General features: G+C 36.0%; 2 protein-coding genes across 6 annotated transcripts in view; one reads left to right on the top strand and one right to left on the bottom strand.

The window, feature by feature from the left end:
• The first annotated feature begins 2,666 nt into the window (after positions 1-2,666).
• Positions 2,667-11,009, top strand: LOC107041951 (transmembrane protein 192). Of its 3 annotated transcripts, none has more exons than XM_015262782.1 (4): positions 2,667-2,828; positions 3,048-3,182; positions 5,436-5,832; positions 10,259-11,009. In XM_015262782.1, exons 1-4 carry the CDS (start codon positions 2,790-2,792, stop codon positions 10,498-10,500), a joined length of 813 nt encoding a protein of 270 aa, XP_015118268.1. In that variant the 5' UTR covers positions 2,667-2,789; the 3' UTR covers positions 10,501-11,009. The 3 variants fall into 3 exon arrangements, with proteins under 3 accessions (XP_015118268.1, XP_015118270.1, XP_015118271.1); XM_015262784.1 differs by lacking the exon at positions 2,667-2,828 and adding an exon at positions 2,887-2,986; XM_015262785.1 differs by lacking the exon at positions 2,667-2,828 and adding an exon at positions 2,887-2,986 and having other exon boundaries at positions 3,068-3,182.
• Positions 10,984-24,199, bottom strand: part of LOC107041953 — a 20,308-nt gene continuing 7,092 nt past the window's right edge. For all 3 annotated transcript variants that reach the window (XM_015262788.2, XM_015262787.2, XM_015262786.2), the window contains 2 exons: positions 16,997-17,057; positions 10,984-12,475 (listed from right to left, as the gene is read on the bottom strand). In XM_015262788.2, the coding sequence (XP_015118274.1) occupies positions 12,184-12,475; positions 16,997-17,031 (327 nt within the window). In that variant the 5' untranslated portion in view covers positions 17,032-17,057 and the 3' untranslated portion in view covers positions 10,984-12,183. The remainder of the gene's footprint in view (positions 12,476-16,996; positions 17,058-24,199) is intronic.

The following is a 24,199-nucleotide window of genomic DNA, read 5'->3' on the forward strand; positions in this document are numbered from 1 at the left end:
CAAGGTTTTTGTATTTTTAGACGAGGAATATTTTTTGTTTGAAACTTTATTTCGTAGCTCCAACCGTTTTTGCGTAATGGCGTTATAAACAATTAAATTGTTATAAATAAACAAAACTAACCACATTTGGCAAAAACGGTTATCAGATTCGTGATCAGCGACCTCGAAAACATAAAGTCCAATGAAAAAACTCAATCGACCTCGAATTGGACACAGAACATGTCAGAGTATGGACTATTTCCTACCTCGAGACCAACTTTCCACCCTCAAGTGGGAAAGGATTCTTTCCTCTCGCTCATCAGAAAGCAAAGAACAAACTTGTTTTTGCAAGCGCGTTAAAATAGTATATTCCCTCTCTAGGTTGTGGGTAGTCGTGCCCAATTGCATTCCGCAAGTTTTCCGCAAGGATTTTCTGTCACAGCCTAGGCGTAAAGTCAGATTTCCATTGTGCACAAATGTGCACTTCGCGCCTGCCATGGCGGAAAATAGCATGTGTACCTCGGGCAGGGAATATAGGGACCCACAATAATGATATCATAGCAATCGTGTAACTTAGGGATAAAATATTTGTTGATAATTTTTCCTCTATATGAGATATTGTCATCCTGAAAAGGCACCCTCTGGTGTGAATTATCCACCTCTTACGCCAAATATTTCGTTGCTGTCGAAAGCAGAACAATTATTCATATTTGAACCTATCAAATTCGAGCCAAACAAATTCTTTTTTGGAAATTTTCAACAAGCGATTTTGTTGGTCCAAACAAGACTTGTTTGACATGTGTTCGTTTTTCTCTCCGTGTATTTTACTTCAATCCTGAGATATTGTAGAAAAACTAATTGACCACTGAATCGGGAGCCAATGTTTGGATTAATATATAAAATTTTTGATTTAATTGATAAAGTTCTCCATCTCTCTTAGGTTCCAAGTTATTTTCGAAAACCTCATTTTTTGGAAGGACTAAATTTTATCTTTCTCTTCATTTCACCATTATATTCTTTAGAGCACCAAAATTAAAAATAGGTGTTGGTTTGGAAAGTTTCCGACCTTTACGATGAGAAAAAAAAACAAAAAACAGTGGGGAACAACCTCAACTGACCGTTTACAACTTTTTTTGTGATACCTGCCTGAAAAGTTTACTTTTCGAAACCGTTTAGTGTGCGTAAAGTGCTTGTTTTACACACTTCGTGCACAAAAACAACCACTTTACCCCCACAACCGTTCCGAACAGTGAACAGTGAACAGTGGCAGGTATCACAAAAAATAGGATGTGTTACGCGTGCATGCGAAAGAGTGGTCTTTACGCACTTGTAACACAATATACTATTTTATTAGAGCTATCCATGTCAAAATATAATACTTAAAAACTATGTTTTTTTCGAAAAATTAAGAAAATTTCCGACAAAATCTATGAGTTTCAATCATTTTTTGTTGTTCATAGTTACTCGTAACTATAATCGAAGAAAAAAAGTTTTTAAAACAAAAAACCAATCCTCAATATCTCTGACAATAATTGCGTTAGCTCCAGTTACGCTCATTTTTTTTGAAAGAATTTTCTTTCCCTTCCAGAATAGAAGTAAACGTTAAAAAATTGGAGGCAATTTTTCATACACACTATTAACAGATTCGTTCATATAAGTCTCTAGTAAATCTCGGAATCTATAGTTTCGATCTACCTCCGAATCTATTCTGAAGAAAGCGGAATTATTATTTGGACTTTCTGTAACCGGGAAAATTTACAACAAAAATAGTTTTTTGATATTTTTTTCCTAAACCCACTTTTATTCCTCAGATACTAAAACATTTCAAAATCTTCTACATTCCATTTTTCTACGTTACACTATTCCGCAACGTTGCACTGGAATTATTCGCAATATTACTTACCTCTCTTATACTCCACTTAAGGCTGTTCATAATGAATAGTTTTTCACCCCTTCAATTACTATTACCATACAGGAAGTTAATTAAATGACCTCTCTTAATGCATTTTTTGCATGAAAACTACTTTCCTAACTATCGAAACCATGAAAAATAGGGGAGGGTGAGGCAAAATAAAACAGCCGAAAAACGACTATTTGACGCAATTCAAGCAAAAAAATATTTTTTTCATCAACTTCTATTCACTAACTTTTTTCATTATTGGGAGTACTGACGAGAATAATAATTTTTTATTCGTCTTATAATTCAATTGATTACATTAGACCGATTACACTTTTTTTTTCATTTCATTGAAATTCAGTATCACATTTTTCTTTTTCTTCCTCTGGGTCACTCCCTGGGCCTTCCTCTGGACTTTGAATTTTGCTGTTTCATTTCCTTTTCTGAATTTTTTTACTGGATGGAAAATTATTATTCTAATCAGTGCTCCCAATAATAAAAAAAAAGTTGATAAACAAAAATTAATAAAAAAAATAGTAAAATTTTTTTTTTTGCGTGAATTGCATCAAACAGTTGTATTTTCGACTGTTTCATTTCGCCCAACTTCCTATAGGAATAGTCTACTATTCTCCATTTCTTCGATAAAAATCCAAGAAGTGGTATCCGAGGATTTTAATAATCTAATAAATGCATCATTTCATTCACACGAGTAACAACCACCAATAACAAAGTCCCTCCCACAAAAATATATATAAAATATACAGCGAGTGCATTCGTCACGACAGCTGCGTCACTCTTTCATCGGAGCATAAAAATGTTGAGCATCTATTGATATTGCAAAACAAGTTCAAGGGTTAGGGGGTGATTGAAAATTCCATCATCCCTCGATTTCGTGATATCAGATTTCCCGAAGATGGTCAGCCTAGCTCGCAGTTTAAATTCTACAGCGAGTGTAAGTACACACGGATTCTTTGCATGTGTGTGGAATAGAGAGTTCACAACGATCGACATAAATATAACCTCGAAATGAATATTGTTAGTCATCAGTTTCTTCTTCGTCTATTTCGATGGATTTCATAATCGTTTGAGTTGACAAGTAAAAACTGCGCTGTAAGGAGTCGGATTGTTGAGAGTGCAGGGAATGGTTGATGATTTCTGATTTTTGGTGAAGGGTGCTGTTTTTTTCGACAGTCCGTTGAACATGGATGATGAGGAATATCTACAGCCTGTTCTGTCTTCTGAGGAGGAAGAAACTTTTCAGCCGCTGGATACAGCTCTTATTGCTGCTGTACCATTGCTGTTTGGGGTAATTATGAGATTTTTTGGATTATATTGATATCTTCAGCGTTTATCTGGACAAATTTTCCCCTGAAATCAGCAGTTAAAGAGATAATAAAATTGAATACTTGAGAGGTGAAAGCACTAATTTTTAAGATGTATCAAAAGAGCAGTTTCTAAATTTTCTCAATAACTCTACATCAGACAAGTGGAATACAATCATGTTTTTTTCGTCCCGAATGTATGTTTTTTAGTTTTAGAATAAGTTCTGATTCATCCAAGTCAGACCATTCCATCAGGGGATATTGATTATTTAAGAGTTCGCTTTGCACGGATGAACAAATTTAATAAAAAAAGCTAACGAATTTGTTAGAAAAATCTATTGGATTTCTATTGAACTGTCTATTAGTTTTTGGCCGATATTATTGAAATGTTCAATAGAAAATATGCAATAGAAACAGCCAATAGAATGTGATTTTTCCATATAACTTATTCTATTGAGATATTTTCTATAGAATTTCCTCGGCACAAATTTTCCAAGTTTTTTATTTCATTTTCTTGATGAAAAGAAAAGAAAAGTAGAATGAAAAATACTTACCAATACCAATCGCCCTTCTAAAATCCAAGCCCATAAAACCCTAGTTATATTTTTCAAGTCCTCACACCAAAAATGGTTCACCAAAAACCCCACCACATCACGCACTAAAAGATTTAATAGAAAAATCTAGTGAATTCGTTAGAACGTTGTATTGAATTTCTATTGAACTTTCTATTAATTTTTGGCCGGTTCTATTCAGGGATGCGAGAAAATGACCTGACCGGTCACTGACCGGTCACATGACTGTCAGTGACGGTCATGTGACCGACGGAAAGATGACAATTTTTGGTCATCTGACAAATCTGTGACCATTTTACCATCTGACCGTCACATTCCATCTAGCTAGTGTCCCCCCAGGTGTCACCACTTTGAAATTCAAAAATTCGTAAATCATAACGACCTTGACTCACGATCAGGAGAATTGGCATGAGTATCGCGATTGTTTCCACTCCACAAAAAATATATGTTATCGTGTTCAAATGCGAAAAAAATAGGAACGCTAAGTTTGCCCTGTCCAATGATGAAGAAGAAGAAGAGACTGAAAGTTCTGACTAAACTCATCTGCTTTCATCATTTATATTTTACTTTTTTTTTCTTGACATGGATTATATACTTTGTTATTTGATTTGTGCATTTAAATTGCACAAAGTATTCGTTTCTTTACACTAGTATTCCTGAAAGGAGACTGAAGAGAGCCAAATGATTGACGTTATTTTTTCGTTTAGTTTATAAAAGTATAAACTATTGAAGAGAAACAAATATAGAAGACTGGAAATGGCAAATTTAAGATGTGAGAAGTTTCATAACTGAACTAGAACTCGTTTAAAAATGCAATAAAGGCATTCAAATAAAAATGATAAACATGAAATTTTGAATTATCCAAAAAAATGTGACAACTTTTTGTGACAAAAACATTTCTGACGGTCATTTTACATCTAGCTAGTTGGTTGTAGAATGACATCAGGAAGTGTGACCGAATTTCTGACCTGAGAAAAAATGACGTCACATGACTGTCATTTTTCTCTGACCTGACCGATTTCAAAACGTGACGTCATCTCGCATCCCTGGTTCTATTGAAATGTTCATTAGAAAATATTTAACAGAAAATAGAATTTGATTTTTCTATACAACTTATTTTCTTCAGATATTTTCTATAGAATTTCCTCGGCTCAATTTTTTAAAATTCTATTTTCATTTTCTTCTCATCAAGAAAATCAGAACAGAAAAATTGGAAAATTTGAGCCGAGGAAATTCTATAGGAAATATCTCAATAGAATAAGTTATATAGAAAAATCGAATTCTGTTGACTTTTTCTACTGAAAATTTGCTGTTGAACATGTCAATAGAATTGGACAAAAACTAATAGAAAGTTCAATAGAAATCCAATACAATTTTCTAACGAATTCACTAGGTATTTCTATTAAATTTTTCCGTGTGTGTAGGGCCACTTCCGCTAACGAATCAAATATGATCTTTGTTGAATGTCCTTTATCTTGAGAATGAGGGATGTTAGAAGAAAATATATTGGAAGATTTCCAACAACAAAGGTTTTTTGGAATTTTTTCCTGAGCCCACTCACTCTCAGGATAGTTCAACATTTGACATGATCAAATGTCAATGCAATGATTTTATTCGGGTTGATGTTTAGAAATAGTTCTTCAAGATTTTTTAAATAATTTTCAGGCTGTCTTGGAAATCACTGGAATTATTTTCGTGTCCCTCTGGCCCGAGGAGCGCAACAAATGTGACACATATTTCATATTCCTCTACCTCCACTGTGCCTACTGGTTCATGGTCATGGTGACAGATTACCTTGTTCGCCAGAAGCACCACAACCTGAGAATCTGTGGATACCTTGATTTCTATCAGTCCACGTATCAGCACATTCGAACACCTCTGTTCATAGCCTCCCTCTGGAACACATCGTATCTGCTGCTCGCTGTTCTTCTCCATCATACTCATAAGGTCGATTATGAGGCGTATTGTCGATCGTCCGAGTGGTTCACTCCTGTCAATTACATTTTACTGCTGACCACCTTGGAGCTGATGATTATTATTCCTGTTTATGTGAATTATATCAGTGAGTATTTTTTGGATTAAAAATAAAATAGTCGAGAATGTTACCCGAGTAGGAGGGTGTAAAAGTAGCTGTTGAGCTGGCTTTAAAGAAACCACCCAGGTCCATTTAAGGGGTAACAAGTTATCGATATTTTTACAAATCCAAGCACATTAATCTCCAGGAAGCGATAATGAAGATCAATGTGCTTTGCGTTAAAAAAATTACTTTGAGCAGAAAATTTGTTTGAAAATTTCGAGGAAACGGTAGCCTTCTGTTACCCCTTAATGCTGGTCATATCAGTACCTTCTTAATAGGAAACGGTACCCCCTCAGTTTACCGACGAATTTTGGAGGGGTCATTTGGTAGTCAAATAATCAACTGAGACCTTTGTGATTTTGTATATTTGATATCGGAGGGATTATCTATGTCCTGAATAATTTTCATACTTATATGAGGAGTAAAAAATTACAGATTTCACTACCACCGGAAACTATAATGAAAAAAGCCAAATTTCTTGTCTATCATTCGACGAATTTTAAAATACAGATCTCATGACCAAGGAATTTATAATGTACAATCCAATGAAACTTCAAGGGGTAAGATTCTCCGAATAATTTTGACGTACGGACCATTTGAAAATTGAATGATAAATAATTAGGAAGATAAAGTGAAGACTCTACAAATATAAATTTCTAAGGATCCGCTAGATGGATCTTGTCTATCTCCACTCCTCCCATTTTCCGTAAGCGAACGGCGTCCCCACTCTGAAGGCCAACAGAATTTATTAGAATTCTTTACCGACTAGAATCATTGCATCTATGCTAATTCCATCTATCGGTTGGTAGGTATCCATCTAGCGGAGGGTAGCTCCACTACAATTTTTCAGGGGGTTTCCCACTCTGAAGCCACTCTCAAGCCAAGTTAGGAATGTCGAATGAATGGACTTATTAGCGCACACACAGATTTGTATGAGAAACATGTTTTAAATCGAATAAGGATTAAGGGGAGACTACTGTGAGTTTTAAAAGTCGCGGGCTATTGGAATGCGATTTCTCATATATTGAAAATCGCGTATAGATATAGCTAAAAATGAATAATTAGTGCAAAACAATTGACTGTTTATTGGTCGTTTGCCCCGCAGACGTTTAAAATGTTAAAAATAATCCAGGGGCTCCAATTTTAGAGCTACAGAGGTTTTTTTTTCAAAATTTTTGACAAAAATGTGTGCAATAGCAATGATGAATTAACAATGATATTTTTTGAAATACAACTTCTACACAGCTAATTTCGTAATTTTTTAAATAAAAAACTGTACCATTCATCTAAAATAGCGCGTAACATGTTTCTGAAAGAATCGAGGATATATTTTTAATATTTTGAGGATAATTTTTCTGCCTATTTTACATGAATGTTAGAAATTATTTTAAACAAAATGAAATTAGCTGTGTAGCAGTCGAATTTCAAAAAACGAATTCGTAATTATTAGTGCACACATTTTTTTAAACTTCTTGAAAAAAACAGAAGCCTTTGTAGCTCAAAAATTGGAGGCCCTGGACTATTTTTAGCATTTTAAGCTTGTGCGGAGCAACCCAACAATAAACAATTAATTTTTTAGCACTAATTATTCATTTTTAGACCTCTGTAATCGATCTTCAATGTATGAGAAATCTCAGTTCAATCACCCGCCATTTTTAAAACTCATAGGAGCCTCCCCTTAAATATATTTTTGGCAAAAAATGCTGTAAATGAAAGTAAAATATATGTTGAATATTGCATTTTTTGCCGCACATATGTGCATGTAATTGATATATATATATATATATGTCGCATATACGCGTTTTCCGTGCGGGCAGAAATTTTTTTTTTTTTTTTAAACGTGCGGGCAAAAATTTAATGTGGAAAAAGAATTAATATTCTCATGCTCGATTCAATATTTTTTAAAACATCCAATTTCATTTTTTTGAGTCTGCCAAACATGACATTAAAGTCGAAAGCGATAAAAAATTGTAGTCCAAGAAGTATTTATAAGGTAAAAACTGAAAGATTTTGTAATGAAATACAGGGCGAAATGGGTTTCTGATCGTCCTGAAATACCAAGTTTCAGAATAGCGCCTCCCTTAGGCGCTATTCAAATATTACGTCACTAGGGGGTTTCAACCCCCCCCTCGCTCGCTTCGCTCGCTCCCCCCCAAACTTCTTGGGTATGTTTAGGTGTTTATATTATACTAGGGGGCTTCGTCCCCTGCTCGCTTCGCTCGCCAACCCCGGGGGGGCTTCGCCCCCCCGCTCGCTTCGCTCGCTCCCCCCNCCGACCTTGGGCTTCGCCCCCTGCTCGCTTCGCTCGCCAACCCCGGGGGGCTTCGCCCCCCCGCTTGCCCCACCGCGTTTGACCCTGGGACACCCTGGGAGGACCCTTCTAACCCCCCCGACCTTGGGCACCCCCTGACTACCCCCCCTCACCTTTAGGCGTCGCCTGAATTGTCTTAAATTTTGCCCTTATTTTTTTATTATATAGAGAGATATAAAATCACCCTGTGACCTGTCAGGATTGGGTTGGCTTGAGTCACATCAGGTCACGTCAGGTCGGTTGGGGTCATGTCGGCTCGGGTCACGTCGAGTCGACTCGGATCACGTCAGGTCGGCCCCAGGACCACATCTGTGTCGCCCCAGGGCCGGATCAGTGTCGCCCCAGGGCCGCATCAATGTCGCCCCAGGGCCGCGTCAGTGTCGCCCCAGGGCCGCTCTGTCGCCACAGGGTCGGATCAAGCGTCGCCTGAATTTTTGGGCTTATTTTTTTATTATATAGAGAGATTTGACCCGCATAGAATTTGAACCCTACTTCACCATTGTTGATGTTCAAAAATAACTTAAGCGGTCTTCAGCAATTTTAAGGCAGTTGAAATTGAAGAAGGATTTCTCAAAGTCTAAATTATGTGAATCATGAAATACATGAGCGGCCAAAAAAAAATATAAAAAAGAATATGACCCCATAAAAACATATTAGAGAGTTAGAGTCAATAATTCATTCTCAATGGCATCATCAAGGTCACAGTGAGGGCCAGAATCAGGGACGTCTCCTGAATTTTTAAACCTTCTTATTTTTTTAATATATAGAGAGATAAGTTTTTTGGACTTTTTAGACCCCCCCCCCCCCTCAATTATGAACTGTCACAAACAAGGAGCTCCCTCGTATATTACGTTACAAAATCCACGACCCCCCCTCCCCTTCTTGTTATAGTGAATTTTTTAGTTTCTTCATAAAATTGGATTTAAATAATAGGAAAAAGAAGGTAAATGATTAAGTGAACAATTAAATCTTTATCCGATGCTTTTTGAACATTTCGTCATTTATTAAATTGTTCTCATCCCAATATTTCAAAATTTTTCTTCGTGAATTTTTGGGGTAGTTAGAAGAACTGATGGAACCTTTATTTATTTATTTACTTTTTTTGAGAAAATGGAAGGAGAAAAACATTGCATTTGTGATTTCCTAACTTAAAAATGAAACAATCAGTGCCGGTCGCTCGCTTCGCTTGCTCCCGGGTTGGGATGTGACCGGTAGAGATTGGAATGGTGGAATTGGTTGTGACCCATTAGTGTCGAACCAATAACTTCCCGACCCAAAACCCAAATTTTAAGTTTTATCTGAATAAATTAATAACTTGAGACAATTTTCATCTTAATTCAGTCCGCTTTCAGTTATATCGCAATCCAGTTTCTGCACAAATACAGCATATTTTTAAATGTAAAAATGAGAGTTTTAGTTTATAAAAACTGGAATACGCCTGAGTCAATTTTGTCCAAAATGCGCTCTGGTATACTGCATACGAATATTCATCGATTGAGTGGAAAACAATCCAAATCGCATGATTTCTACCGGAAAAATGATCAAATCAGTCAATAAAATGTAATTTTTGGCGTTTTGTCACATGTTTTTTGCGAATAACTAGACAACCGCGGGGGCGATCGTTTTCACAAACTAATCAGTTCTAAATTACATAGAGATGCATCGATCGCAAAAAAAATTTTAATCGGATCAGTCGTTCAAGAGTAATCGTCGGGCAAGATTTTGTTTACATACATACATACACACACGACCATATCTTCAAAATTTGTTCAAAATGATTCTAAATGTCAAGAAATATGGAAAAATTATAGAAATTCCACATTCGATTTTCGGGGTCATTACTATAACTACCCGATAGATCGGGAAGTTAAAGAAAATATGATGTGATATCACAACCTTAGCAATCTCCTCCCCCCCTCCCCCCCTGTTGTCACAAAGTGTCACAGATGACAGAATTCCTCCCCCTCTAATCGTGTGACGTAATATTTGAATTCTCCGTTAGGAGTATCTTATCAGACAGATAGAGAATTCTCTTCTCGGGTAACTTCTAAAATTAGGTTCGAGAATAGATAGCCCATAAATTAATTTCTTCCATTTCAGAACGTGTCCTTCGGTTCAATCGCACAAAGCCGCCCCCTGACGTAACCAGGGAGGAATGGTTGACGTCATTCACACAAGATTCGTACGCAGGTAGTACTGAAGTTGGTTATCAACAAAGAGGGTCCGATCTCACCGAACTCCTAGAGAAGCAAGCTGATCTGATAAGGTACCTTAGAGACCACAACGTTAAATTGAGCCACCGTATGATGCTCCTGGCGTCCCAACGTCGCGCCGAACCCTAGATGAAACCCAGTGAAAATTCTCAATTGAAAATGCTCTGAAATGTTTTACACCTCCACTGAGTGAGTTATGGATAAGTTTTTTAACCAGAAGTTCAACGTGTGCTATCTATGAATATGAATAATATATCGCGTAAAATTTATATTTCCGTGTGTGCAAAGAATTTTTAATATTTTCGACTTATTTTGACACGATCCATTCATTCTGTGTCGTATTGTCATCGATTAACTATCTCCTTTGCTTAGAATTATCTTGAAATTATTTGTTTAGTTAATAATTATCATTGGGTACATAAGAACGCTAGTAAGTCATCGATTATTTCAAAATAACTAAAGTATTACGTTTTAATTTAATTAATATTAATATAACAACGAGAGGGAGAGAGAGAGTCTATACCATGCAATTAGAATAATATGGTTTCTGTGATATGAATGGGATATTTTGAAAATTTATAATTCGCGTGTAAATAATATGATTTTACCAACTCAATAAAATATATATTCATTATATATTTTCAATGGTACATTTTCTAAACACTATTACATTATTCTGTTATGTTTATTATAATTCACGTCTTACAATGAGTGCATTATTTCTAATTGGTGTAAAGTTATAACAGGTCAAACACAATTCCCTGAGAATTATATTTGACCCAAAAGCATTCATCTCAGCTTCATACAAAGTTTTTATCATGTTCACCATTACAAAATCGATAGTTATCGCTAAAAACGATCACGGAATAACATTAATTGTATCCGTAATCACATCTATTATTATCATAGTATTGTAACCTAACCGTGGAAATAAAAAGAAACCACAAATTAAATAGTCTCCGTCCGACGATCGAATCACACCTCTCAACAGTCTTTCGCGTTTTGTTATAATTTTTCTAGAAAACAGTATTGCCACATTATTGCCACCCTACTATATGTGATCATACATTTGGGTTTATACATGTATTTTACTTCAACTGTACAATCAAAGCCCTATCACTAGTCTATGAACATTAACGTAAAATCAGCGATTCTCTCTTTATTCGTTCGGTTATTCTATTTGAGGGGTTTTAAACTTATTTTCTTTTCAGTAAGCCTAGGTTACAATGACGTCGGGTCAGCCCAGAAGATGTGTCAGGGCCATTATTCTAGTAACATCTTCACACTTCTATGATTACAATGCCAATGAGCTCGCAATTCTCTCATTTCTGCTCACATTTTCTCCTTCTACGTTATCATTACAAGGGAGTAGTGTTAGGCCTACACAGTGTTGCATTTAAATGTTTATTATTTTTTTATTGTCACATGTCAGGAGAAAATTGTCAGACTTTGATGATATATTTTTATCATATCTTTACGATTCTGCTGTTTGCTGCTAATATCCAAACGAGAAGGTCATATTTAGACTTATTATTTCAATAAAATTCCTTCAGTATCATTTGTCTTCAAGCCCCTTGCGAAAATGAACTGTCCCACTTGGATATATGATTGAACAAGGTCATTAGGTTGGAAAAAATATCAACTTTCAACTAAAATCATCTCACGTGGAATTTAAGAATAAGAACAACCAATGAACATCAGTCCTTAAAAATCATTGAAAATTAGCTTTTCTTAATACTTCAAGACCAAACTTATGGTCCCATTGATCTGAATTCCATTGATTGTTTTTTTTGGTTTTCAATGACTGTATGATCACGCGTGAGTTGGATGCACGACATTTCCACTAGTCGCTGACAACTGCTCTTCGGCCTCCATTATCTTCAATTTTCTTACGACCTGTGCGTGCTCCTCAAGCAGCCTTGCAAACTCATCGCGACGTGTTTCAGCTTCAACTTGAATCTGTTTGATTCTCTCACGTGGACCACCGGGACTGTCCAGTGGTGTTTGTGAACTTGAGTTCTGAGAACTGCATTCGGTGGACAGAGCCTCGCAATCTGGCTGCTCGCTGAGTATTGATGATGAATCAACGTCGTCCACGACTAGGCTAAAATCACAGTGTGGGAATTAGTCACTGGGGTTAATCAGGTTGGGATGGAGGAGTTGGAAACTAGCTCAATGACGTAGGGGATTTATTCATACAATGAAAACATGGAAGTTGGTTTTGTTTTGGGGGGAGGTTGCTATGCGCCGACTGATGGATATACTTCGATTCTGAATGGGTTTGGAAAATTGGCTGACGATTCAGTTTGTCATTGTATTGGAAAATCATGTGCGGAGGAGGAAATTTCTATGCAGGATTTTCCTGTAATGTGTTTCGATAAACTCATAGATGTCGAGATCTGGGAACTGGTCTCCGATTGAATCATGGGAATACCAGCATCTGTTTGATTCAGTATTTTCCTCGATAATTTCTACTTGTAAGCTTTTTTTTGCAAATTTTATTAATGACTACACAAACATTATCATTGGAAATGCGAACCTTTGACTCGTAGTTAATATCATCTACGTAATGTCTGCAATGCAACTATTTCTCGACAATCGTTTTGTCAAATATTTCTCATCACCGAGATATTCTTCACGATTGTATTTATTTAGTCAAATCAAGACACCATTCAAGGTTGATAGTTCCCCTCCCAATATTACTATCTACTACATCGATCCAAATTATAAAAAAAAAGAATTGACTGGATAAACCTAAAGTGACAAGATAGTAATCTAGAACAAGGATCTAAATACTCCACCATTTCACCTTCACCGACGTCGATGGCCGAGTGGACTAGACGCAAGTCTAGTGTGTGAAAGGTTGCGAGTTCGATCCCAAACAGGGATGTGAAAAAATAACATGACGTCACTGATCGGTCATATGACACGATCATGACAATTTATTGTCACATGATATGAACGTGACTGTTTTACCTTGTGACCGTCACATCCCATTTAATTAGTGGCACCCCAGGTGGCGATAACTAATTCGAAATTCGAAAATTCCCCATTATTACCTCAATGAATGGACAATCACAAACATCAACATGCATGTCAGTCGTATTTTAGTTTAAAGAAAGAAAAAAAAATCAGTAGTGAGTTTATTGACTAAGTGTCATTTTTCTCACTGGGAATGGTCGAACAGTTGAGATGAATGAATAAAATAAATGATTTCACATCAATTTTCCATCACAATTTTTGACTTGATATTCATCTGAAAATTACACTTAATTTTGAAGCCGGATATTCTACGGAAATTTTCAACTGAAAAATTCACTCCACACCGAAGAACTGGTGCAATTTGAAAATTTGTGACAAGATTTTGTAGCAGAAAAATTTATGACGGTCACATTACATCTAACTAGTTGATTATCATATGTGAGTCGACAGTGTGACCCAAATTATGATATGAAAAACCGTGACGTCACATGACCATCATATTTTTGTGACCTGACAGATTTCAAAGCGTGACGTCATTTCGCATCCCTGTTCCATTTGTTTGGAAATCCCAAACAAGGGGAACCGGGAGGTTGCTAATACAGTAACCGCCTGTACCGGCATGGGTTTCCTGTGGTTTCCTATGCTACTTCTACGTTCTATAGGACTGCGAATGCGGAACAGTGTAGAATTCACAGCCGCATGCATAGGGTTCGATAGAGTGCCGAATGGGACCCAAAAAAGAGGTTCGAAGGCCGTAATGAAAAAAAAATTCACCTTCAAAATGTTGAAACAAAGGGAGAGCTTCCCATTGTCCAACACCATTAGTGTTCTCTCATGAAAAAAACGAGCTGTACTCCCTCAAATTCATATCAGTCACGCAACTATTCTCATTTCATGGTAGAACGCTCCCCCAACAAAGCACAAAAACTTTCGTTTTTCATCTTGTGTTGTGCGGAGTCATCTAACAGCGCTCGGCTAATCGCAATTGCTTCGGCATTATCGTTTCCTCTGCAATTCGAGAGTTGAAAAACATCGAAATCTACTGTAATGGCCCCCCATTGACAAATCCTTACGTAAGCATTAACAAATCAACTGTTGCTCATCCGGAAGCGAATGAAGGAGTAAAAAGGAGAATGAAATGCTATGCACGCTCGCGGGTGAAATATCGTATTGCAATAGTCGAGGAATTTCTCCTCATAATGTCAAGATCGTTCAACCGTCGGACAATCAGGGACAAATTGAGCTGAGCCACGTACTCTTGAGTTTTCGTGGACTTTTCAAATGTGCCGTTCCAAAGGGGATAAAGCAGAGGATGGATCTGTCGACGTCTACAGCACGGTTTTAATAGCCGACAATTGTCGCTTGCGTCAATCCCCTACGTCACGCTATACGATACACGTCCAGTATCATGTAATCTCAGGAGTATCTTTCATCTGAATCAAACTAGATATTTTAATGATTGATTATGTAGCTGATTTTCAATATCGCTGATCGTCATCAGAGGGGTTTCACCGATGAGTCAATTGTTTTGTTTTCATGTATTAGCTGCTATAGGAGTCCCACATCAGCATTTATAATCTCTTTCCCCTTCTTTTTCCCAATCTGACAGACTTTTCTTCGGAAAGAGGATCATAAAAATTTATTGGTAATTCCATGTTCCCCTATCGAGTTTAAAAAATTGAATGAATTTCTTATCTGGAGTTATAAATAACTGGCTGTTTAGACTACACCCACGGAAAAGTTTCTCTCATATCAAGGAAATTCTGTTTGACCCAAATGAATAAATCCTTTATATTGAGCTTATTTATTTTAGGTCAATGATAATTTCCGTTCGCATTAAATAACTTTGTTTATGTTTATTGAGTTTACATCGAATTCCGGACATTCATTCTGATCTGACCACGAAAGTCGATCCAATCAACGGAATGGATGAATTCCCATCATTTCCATCATTGAAAAGAAAAATAGGAGGCGATAGACAATCAGGGCTTGGAACAATCATCAATTTCAAAATGAGTTAAATTTAGTTTATGATAACCAATAATATTATCCAAAAATCTTCAATTACCAAATTAATCATCAATCGAATATTCAAATTCCGAAATAATCTATCAACCAGTAATCGTATAAGAAGTTTGACCATTACATGTCTAATCGAAAAATCCTTTTATGAAATTTAAGATTGTTTACTCCATAGTTAATAGAAAATTTAAGTTATTAATTGTTTTATTATTTTCAAATTTCAATCAAGATAATAAAACCATAGTAATAGAAAGGTGCAAATTCTAATAATATTACAAATGTTATAAATGTAATGATTGTCGACCGATCGCTGTAGACAATTAGGTATTTCCTAATATGTTCTTCAAGTTCATTTTCACCCGAACAATTTCTAAAATATCTCAGTTTCGATAATTCTTGTCTTATGATCCCTCATCTGCAATCATCTGTGTTCTTCAACGTTCACATCACTAACATCATGAAGCCAACGTAAATAGAATTTTGTGGCATTCGTCGATGGTGAAAATATGATAGTAAAGGACTATATGAACATTACGTGTATTTTACACATGTAAAACTGTACGAGGAGTAAGGCACATTTCGTGAGGGCGTAACATGCTTTCATCGGGCCACATGAGGGATTCAGCGAGGAGGGGCGAGAGCAACACGAGCTATTTCCAGAATCTTTCGTGGTAGTCCATTTCCGATATGACCTTCGGTATTCCTCATGTTTTCGCTTCGATTATAGATCACGTTGGCCTTCGATCGTGAAAATCAATTGATGAGATGAGGAAAATCGATATTACATTGATGTGGAAATTGACTATTTTCTGTTTATTGATTTATGGGGTGTTTTTGCCATCAATTGTCGTGCGGGAATTTTTATATTGGTTTCATGAGCTGTATTGAGTTAGAAAAGATGTTAACAGTTTTGATGCATTTCTTACAATCCAGTAGTAAATTCGTAACAGACTTCTCATATTCGATTCTAGTAAACGTAGGGGAGGGTGGGGTAAAATGGACACTTGACTTTTTTTAAAATGTTCATGACGTGTTGAATTGTTCATGAAATGGAATAATTTTATTTTTTAATTGAAAGAACAATTCTTTCCCTTTGGGATGAGCTTAAACTGAGCTCAATTGATACATCTGTTTCTGAATTATGAATATTTAAGAAAAAGTCAAAAGTACCCACTTCACTCCACCCTCCTCTATACATAAAGAGAGAAAATACTTCTTTGTCCATTCACTTTTTAACTGATGACTATACAGGTCATTTCGGATGATTGGAAATTAAAATCAGATGAGTAATATTTTGAAATATCCCAGAAATTTTTGAGATAATTATCTTTTCAGTCCATGATGCTCAAAACTGTTTAATCTACATATAAATTCATACTTTCTCCAAAAATATTCCATAAGGTCAGTATCAAATTGCACGGCATGATTTTTAGTCATTACATTCTTCATTCAATCTATCCGAGAATTTTTCAACCGCAAATCGAAAATGTTTCTGTTTATGAACATTTTTCAATGTTTCAAAAAATTATTGTCTTGACGTTGAGACATCGTTCCTTTTAATTATGAGAATTAAAGAATGTTTTTCTTGAAAAAATATATAATTTTCCAATGTATTACACACCTGAATACTCCATGAATTTCTTGTCCTGAAGCCATTGTCACAGCAATATCCGGTAATGATCCTGCAAAACACAAATCTCATGAGTACGCAAAATATCGATTCATGTTCTTTTTCTGTTATGATAGAGTGAATTGAGAGCACGTCAGTCGGCAACACGTGTTTCTGATCTTCAAAAATAATAATTCGGTCATGCCCACTGGTGCTGACAGGCATAATATCGCGTATCGTTTTTTTATTCCTAGTATGATTTTTTGGTACTGAAATTAGGGGAGGAAACTAGGTAGGAAAATGAACGCAAAAAACGGGTGATCTAAGTGATTCCTATAGAGATTAAGGATCCGAAGCAGAGAATAGTCTTCACGGCATGGAAAAATATTCTTGTTTAGACAATTTATTATGCTTTCGATTTCAAAAAACGTCGACAATGTGATTGAATGTGAAAATCTCGAGAATCACTATTTTGATTTCAGAAAATCTAGTGAAATCAAAATAGTGGCCAAAGATTGCAAACTCAGGCGAAAAATCGATTTCTTACTCGCTTATGCTATTATCTGAGCCTCGAGCTCTACGCCAAACTTTCCGTTTTTGTATCCATGTGGCGTCATTTTAAAAGAGCCTCATTTTATCCATATTTTGGAATTTTATGACTAGTTTCGATCTATTAATGGAAGAAATCAATCTATTTAAAATTATTTTTTATGAAAAAATTCTGCTAATATTTTCTCACTAAATTACTCGTTTTAAGGAGAGTTACAGAATAAACGAACATATTGACTTCATTGACTAGACCACGTGACATTTTTCTCTCGGGAATCCCCTGAAATCGTTTCATCCCACCAGAATAAAAACGACTCAATAACCGCGATTAATTATCATTACTCAATTTCATAATTGAGCTTCTGAAAAGAGCGTGAATAATTTCATCAAGCATGAGAGACTAGCAAAAGATACCAATCGCCCTTCTAATATTCTATTAAAACCCTAGTTATATTTTTCAAGTAGTCAACTCCAAAAATGGTTCATCAAAAACGCCATTACATCACGCACGAAAAGATTTAACAGAAAAATTTTGCGAATTCGTTAGAAATTCCTACTGGATTTTTATTGAACTTTCTATTAGTTTTTGGCCGATTCTATTGAAATGTTCATTAGAAAATATTTAACAGAAAAAGTCAATAGAATTTGATTTTTCTATATAACTTATTTTCTTCAGATACTTTCTATTTTATTTCCTCGGCTCAAATTTTCTAAGTTTTTTTGATTCTATTTTTATTTTTTTCTCATCAAGGAAATCAAACCAGAAAACTTGGAAAATTTGAGCCGAGGAAATTCTATAGGAAATATCTCAATAGAATGCGTTATATAGAAAAATTGAATTCTATTGACTTTTTCTATTGAATATTTTCTATTGAACATTTCAATAGAATCAGCTAAAAACTAATAGAAAGTTCAATAGAAATCCAATAGAATTTTGTAACGAATTCATTAGGTTTTTCTATTAAATTTTTTCATCTGTGATCGCACAATGTTGTTATGAAAGAAAAAAAAGAGAAAACTCGTGATACGATTTTCTGGAAATTGATGCCCCATCAATACCCTCTATCCGTTGACACTCTATTTTCCTCCAAAATTAAATCGTTAGTGATTTAATAAATGATCAATGTCAACAGTGTCAACCTATCAAGCCCTATTTCCGAATGAATATCGTAGTAGTTCGCCTGCACACGTGTGGATCCTATAAATTCGTTACGATAGCACAATAACGTCCATTTAGACGAATCGGAAAATGTCATCGGCATAGGTTGGAGGCAAAGAGCCAATGCAGTTTGATGCCCGCCTTTTTCAAGAATATCGATCCCTCAACTTTAGTAACATCATGTATACTTATTGTTCTCGTTATTTCACTTAACCTCAACACATATTTGAAACACGGAATTCACCTCAATTCCTACTTTCGGCATTGACAGTGACATTGACGTCAATTCCACATCATTATGTATGAAACAATCATTGATGGCCTCATTTCAATGCATGTCTGAATGGCGTCTGCGTGATTCAACATATCTCATGTTCATGGGAATTTTTAGTATCTATAGAAAACGATTTCATCAACGTTCTGAGTATTGTTATAGCAATGATTCATGTGGGACTTTATTCGCGGGATGTCCATTGGAATTTTGAGTTTCTGTAGAACGTGATTTTATAAATGTTCCCAGGAGTCTCATAAGGATTATCGATACTGTCAGAAAAAAATGAAATTTCATGGACAATTTAACAGAAAAAAAATTAATTTTTAATCTTTTAATTAACTTTCCGACCCGAAGGGAGGAAGTTACTGTAATGACCCCAAAAATCGAATGTGGAATTTCGATGATTTCTCCACATTTCTCGATCACCCGAATCATCCTGATACATTTTTGAAGACATGCCTGTGTGTGTGTGTGTGTGTGTGTGTACGTATGTGACCAAAATTTTGTCCAACGATATCTCGTGAACGAATGAAGCAATTGATTTTTTTCTTCCTTCAAGCGATGCGTGTTCATGTAACTTAGAACTGTTTAGTTTATGACAACAATTGACTCAGCAATTTTTTATTTATCCACATAAAACTTGTAAAAAAATGCCAAAAAGCGTTAATTTCATAGAAATTCGACCATTTTACCTAAGGTAACGATGGGATTGGAATTAATTTTGTGTAATCGATGCGTCCCCACATAACTTGGTTCTCATTGGATTTTGAGCAAAATCGNGAAACTTGCAAAAAACATGGCTGTCCACAGGATGCCTTAAAAAATCTGAATAAATTTGAGAAGTCATATTTTTCCATATACAACCACAGGAAAAATCGGCAATATGATTGGCGATGGTGAGGGTTTTGACCTGGATGAGTTCCCATGGAATACCCCGTATGTATGTGTATGTACTTTTTTCCGCAATTTTCTTTATAGGAGCTCGATGAAATTTCATGAATTTTTCCATNCCCACATAACTTGGTTCTCATTGGATTTTGAGCAAAATCGCCTCAGTGATTGTTGAGTTTTTTAAATAAAACTTTCGAATTTTGCAATTAAAAAAAAGGGAGAGTTGGAAAATTTTAGAGTGGTTTAACTTTGAAATTACAAAATTTTGAAGTGGGTCAACTTTGAAGTTGCAAATTTTTAAGTGGGTGTGCTTCGGAGTTGAGAGAATTTTGAAGTGGGTCAAGTAAAAAGTGGGTTTANCAAAATCGATTTTTCGACGCTCAATCCAAGAATTATCAGAAGGAAATGAATCATGGCTTAAAAAATTTGTATTGATAGCCTCTTGATTTTATCAGAATATGACGGATCGCATCTATCACTATTGAGCTACAGCATATAGTTCGTGAGATTTTTTTTTCCATTTTTTTCATGATAAACTGAAAAAATTAACTGTCATATCAATGAAATCATGGCNCCAGCGTCAATAAAAACAAATGGTCGGGAAGTTATTGGTTCAACCCGTAATGGGTCACACCCATTCCACCAACCCCTACCGGTCATACCCCAAAGAGGGAGCGCGCGACCAGGCCTGATTTTGTTTTTGTTTTTGTTGAGTACTTTTTAGAGGGGCGATATCGAATTCAATTTAGGGGGGGGGGGAGAGAGAATAACAAATTTTCAAATTTCCCTCAATATTTCTTCTTCTCAGATGTCAGCCAATCAGAGCAACTGATGCATAATCAGAAGGTTCCTGGTTAAAATCCCGGTCTGGACTTTCCACTTTTTCAGTAAAACATTTTCTGGTTATTCATATTGAGAATAATCCCGGTTCCCCTCCTACCTCATTCAAATTCCATCCAATCATTTCTTATGACGTAACAAAGATGTGGAACGTTACATAAATTCCCTTCTTTAATATCAGAACTATCTAACAGTTTTCATTGGAAATTTTCGCCTAGCTCTGCATTTTCTTTTTCCTCGAAATACTCCACTCCGATCGGGCGACATCTGAGTAAAAGAAATGCCCCGATAAATACCACTCGTGCTCCAAAATTAGCGGTTATTTTCCCCAAACTTTCCTACGTAGAAAAGAACGTGCCAAGTCTTTCAGAAAAATTTAACCAAATTGTGCTGAATTTCCAATGGATTGAAAATTCAATAATATATTTAGCTAAACTATTTGCGTCATTTCATTTTTGTTTAAAGACTCTTCGTGACAACTTAATTTACTGACTGTGCCTAAAATGACAGGTTGAAATTTTTTTTGCTTCCGAATGGAAGCTTTGTAATCGTTCAAAATTAGGTTTCCAAATTTTTGTGTCAGTGTAACTAAACATGGTCTAAAAAGTCGAAATATGCGATTTTTAGATGNCGGATCGCATCTATCACTATTGAGCTACAGCATATAGTTCGTGAGATTTTTTTTTCCATTTTTTTCATGATAAACTGAAAAAATTAACTGTCATATCAATGAAATCATGGCTCAAAAAAATTGTTTTGATGCTTTCTCGATGAAGTGCAAAGATAATGAAAACAGCATAACTATTTACTAAGTTGCATAGTAGCAATATAAACCTATAGGTCATATGGAGGTGATATATGGGTTATATGGGGTCATATAAAAGTTGTACGGGGTTATATGGGGGTTATATGAGGTCATTTGGAAGTTATCTGAGATCATATGATGTCATAATGGGCTCATATAGGAGGATACAGGGTATTATGCAGTCATATGGCAATATGAGGGTTATATGAAGTGATATGGGTTCATATGAGGTTCATATAGGGGCTGTATGNTTCCATCCAATCATTTCTTATGACGTAACAAAGATGTGGAACGTTACATAAATTCCCTTCTTTAATATCAGAACTATCTAACAGTTTTCATTGGAAATTTTCGCCTAGCTCTGCATTTTCTTTTTCCTCGAAATACTCCACTCCGATCGGGCGACATCTGAGTAAAAGAAATGCCCCGATAAATACCACTCGTGCTCCAAAATTAGCGGTTATTTTCCCCAAACTTTCCTACGTAGAAAAGAACGTGCCAAGTCTTTCAGAAAAATTTAACCAAATTGTGCTGAATTTCCAATGGATTGAAAATTCAATAATATATTTAGCTAAACTATTTGCGTCATTTCATTTTTGTTTAAAGACTCTTCGTGACAACTTAATTTACTGACTGTGCCTAAAATGACAGGTTGAAATTTTTTTTGCTTCCGAATGGAAGCTTTGTAATCGTTCAAAATTAGGTTTCCAAATTTTTGTGTCAGTGTAACTAAACATGGTCTAAAAAGTCGAAATATGCGATTTTTAGATGGTGTCTGTATGCATATGTGGGGTATTCCATGTGAACTCACCCTGACCATCGCCAATCATATTGCCGATTTTTTCTGTGGTTGTATCTGATAAAATTTGACTTCTCAAATTTTTTCAGATTTTTTGAGGCATCCTGTGGGCAGCNGTCATTTGGAAGTTATCTGAGATCATATGATGTCATAATGGGCTCATATAGGAGGATACAGGGTATTATGCAGTCATATGGCAATATGAGGGTTATATGAAGTGATATGGGTTCATATGAGGTTCATATAGGGGCTGTATGAGGTCATATGGGGATTCTATGGGGTCATAAAAGGGTAATATAGGGATCTTAAGAGAGTCAATAGGTATCACTGTTCAAAACAATAAAAAATAAGAGTAATAAATTTCAAAAATAGAGAATGCATTCGGAAGCATATTGCTAATTCGTTAGCAACATATACTATACCCATATACAGAAAATGCGATTATCCACTTGTTTATAATTTTCTTAGTGAATTCGAAACGTCGACACAGAAAGAATTGTTTTTTTTTGTGGTTCGGTCTTTCCTTTTCGAATTAATTCATGTAAACTGCTGTGCTGACCGCTATGGCTGGGAGAAGTTGAGGAGTAAAGAAGAATTGAACACGGTTGAATTATTGTTAAGAAGATAATATATTCGCTTAAATTTGTTTCTGGTTTCTGATAATTTTCATTGTGTAATTGTAAAGTCTTTTTTCTTTTATCCTGTTCCCATATATCCAATTAAGCTCTTTATGGTCCCATCTAACCCTCCTCCCCCTCCTTTTTTTGCGACTACATGGGCCGATTTTTTCCCCTCAGACACATTGCATTCACCCCAGGGGCTGCACTCTCCTCACATGCGCAGGCTCTCCTGATGACCAATGGAAACCATGGAAAAGCCTAGCCGACATGGACGTCCATCGACCGGATACCATCGGAAAATATTCCCAAACATTCAATCTCGATGATTTCCGGTGTCTAGACTCCCGTTTAACGGGTTCTGAATTATTAAAAGTCGTGCCCGTTCGTCCTGCCAAGTAACACTTTAACCCTAGTCTGGTCACCTTACTCGGCATTGCGACTTTGGTCAAGTCGTGAGGCATTCCTCACAACGTTAACGGCGCTGCGATGTTGCCAAACCCTTGGTTCTTATCGAGTCTCTCAGTCAGTGCCGATTAGGTGAGTAAAGAGTGGGGGAACGCACTGGAGAGGGACTGCCGACGCCGCACGACGAAAACCTCCAACGACTCTAGTCACATAGTGAGGAGATCCTCGCTGTTGCAGGTTCTCTCTTCGATTATTATTCTCTCTGAGACTAATTATTGAATTGATAGAAGTGACAAAATAGTAGATTATGTCATAAGGACGATAGGTCGAGGTTGGTGAGGAGTGTGAAGTTTGCAGTACGAGGCGTCGTTAATCTCCGAGTGCTGCAAACTTCACACGACTCACAAACAGAGACATCGTCCGAATGACATAATCTATTTTTTACTAGCGCCGCCGCGGCCGCAAGCGGCCGCGACGTTGATGCCCATTTATTATGCCTTTGCTTTTTTTGTTTCTTTCGAAAATTAATGATTTATCGTCGTTTTAGTCTATTGAGTGTTAAAGTTAATGAAAACAATGCGTCTCGGTTCATTGCTTGTTCAATTTCAATATTATAATAAGTGATCCACTAATTCTGAGTTTCCTTCCTCATTGAATGAAATTTTAATTACTATTGTAATCAAAATTATATTCAGAGTGCAAAACAACAATTATCAAATTTCTCACAGTCCATAATTTTTTTGTCTTCGCCTCCCTCAATCATTTTTTATATAAATAATCCAATAGCAATCAATGTTTCACTCAAAGAATACTTTTTTTCGTGTAACGGGACCTGAAAAATCCCATCCTCGCCTTCGACTCGGAAGGCAATCG

Source organism: Diachasma alloeum, unplaced genomic scaffold, assembly GCF_001412515.2.
Source record: "Diachasma alloeum isolate Michigan unplaced genomic scaffold, Dall2.0 Dall_scaffold_00394, whole genome shotgun sequence".
In the NCBI taxonomy this organism is placed as follows: domain Eukaryota; kingdom Metazoa; phylum Arthropoda; class Insecta; order Hymenoptera; family Braconidae; genus Diachasma; species Diachasma alloeum.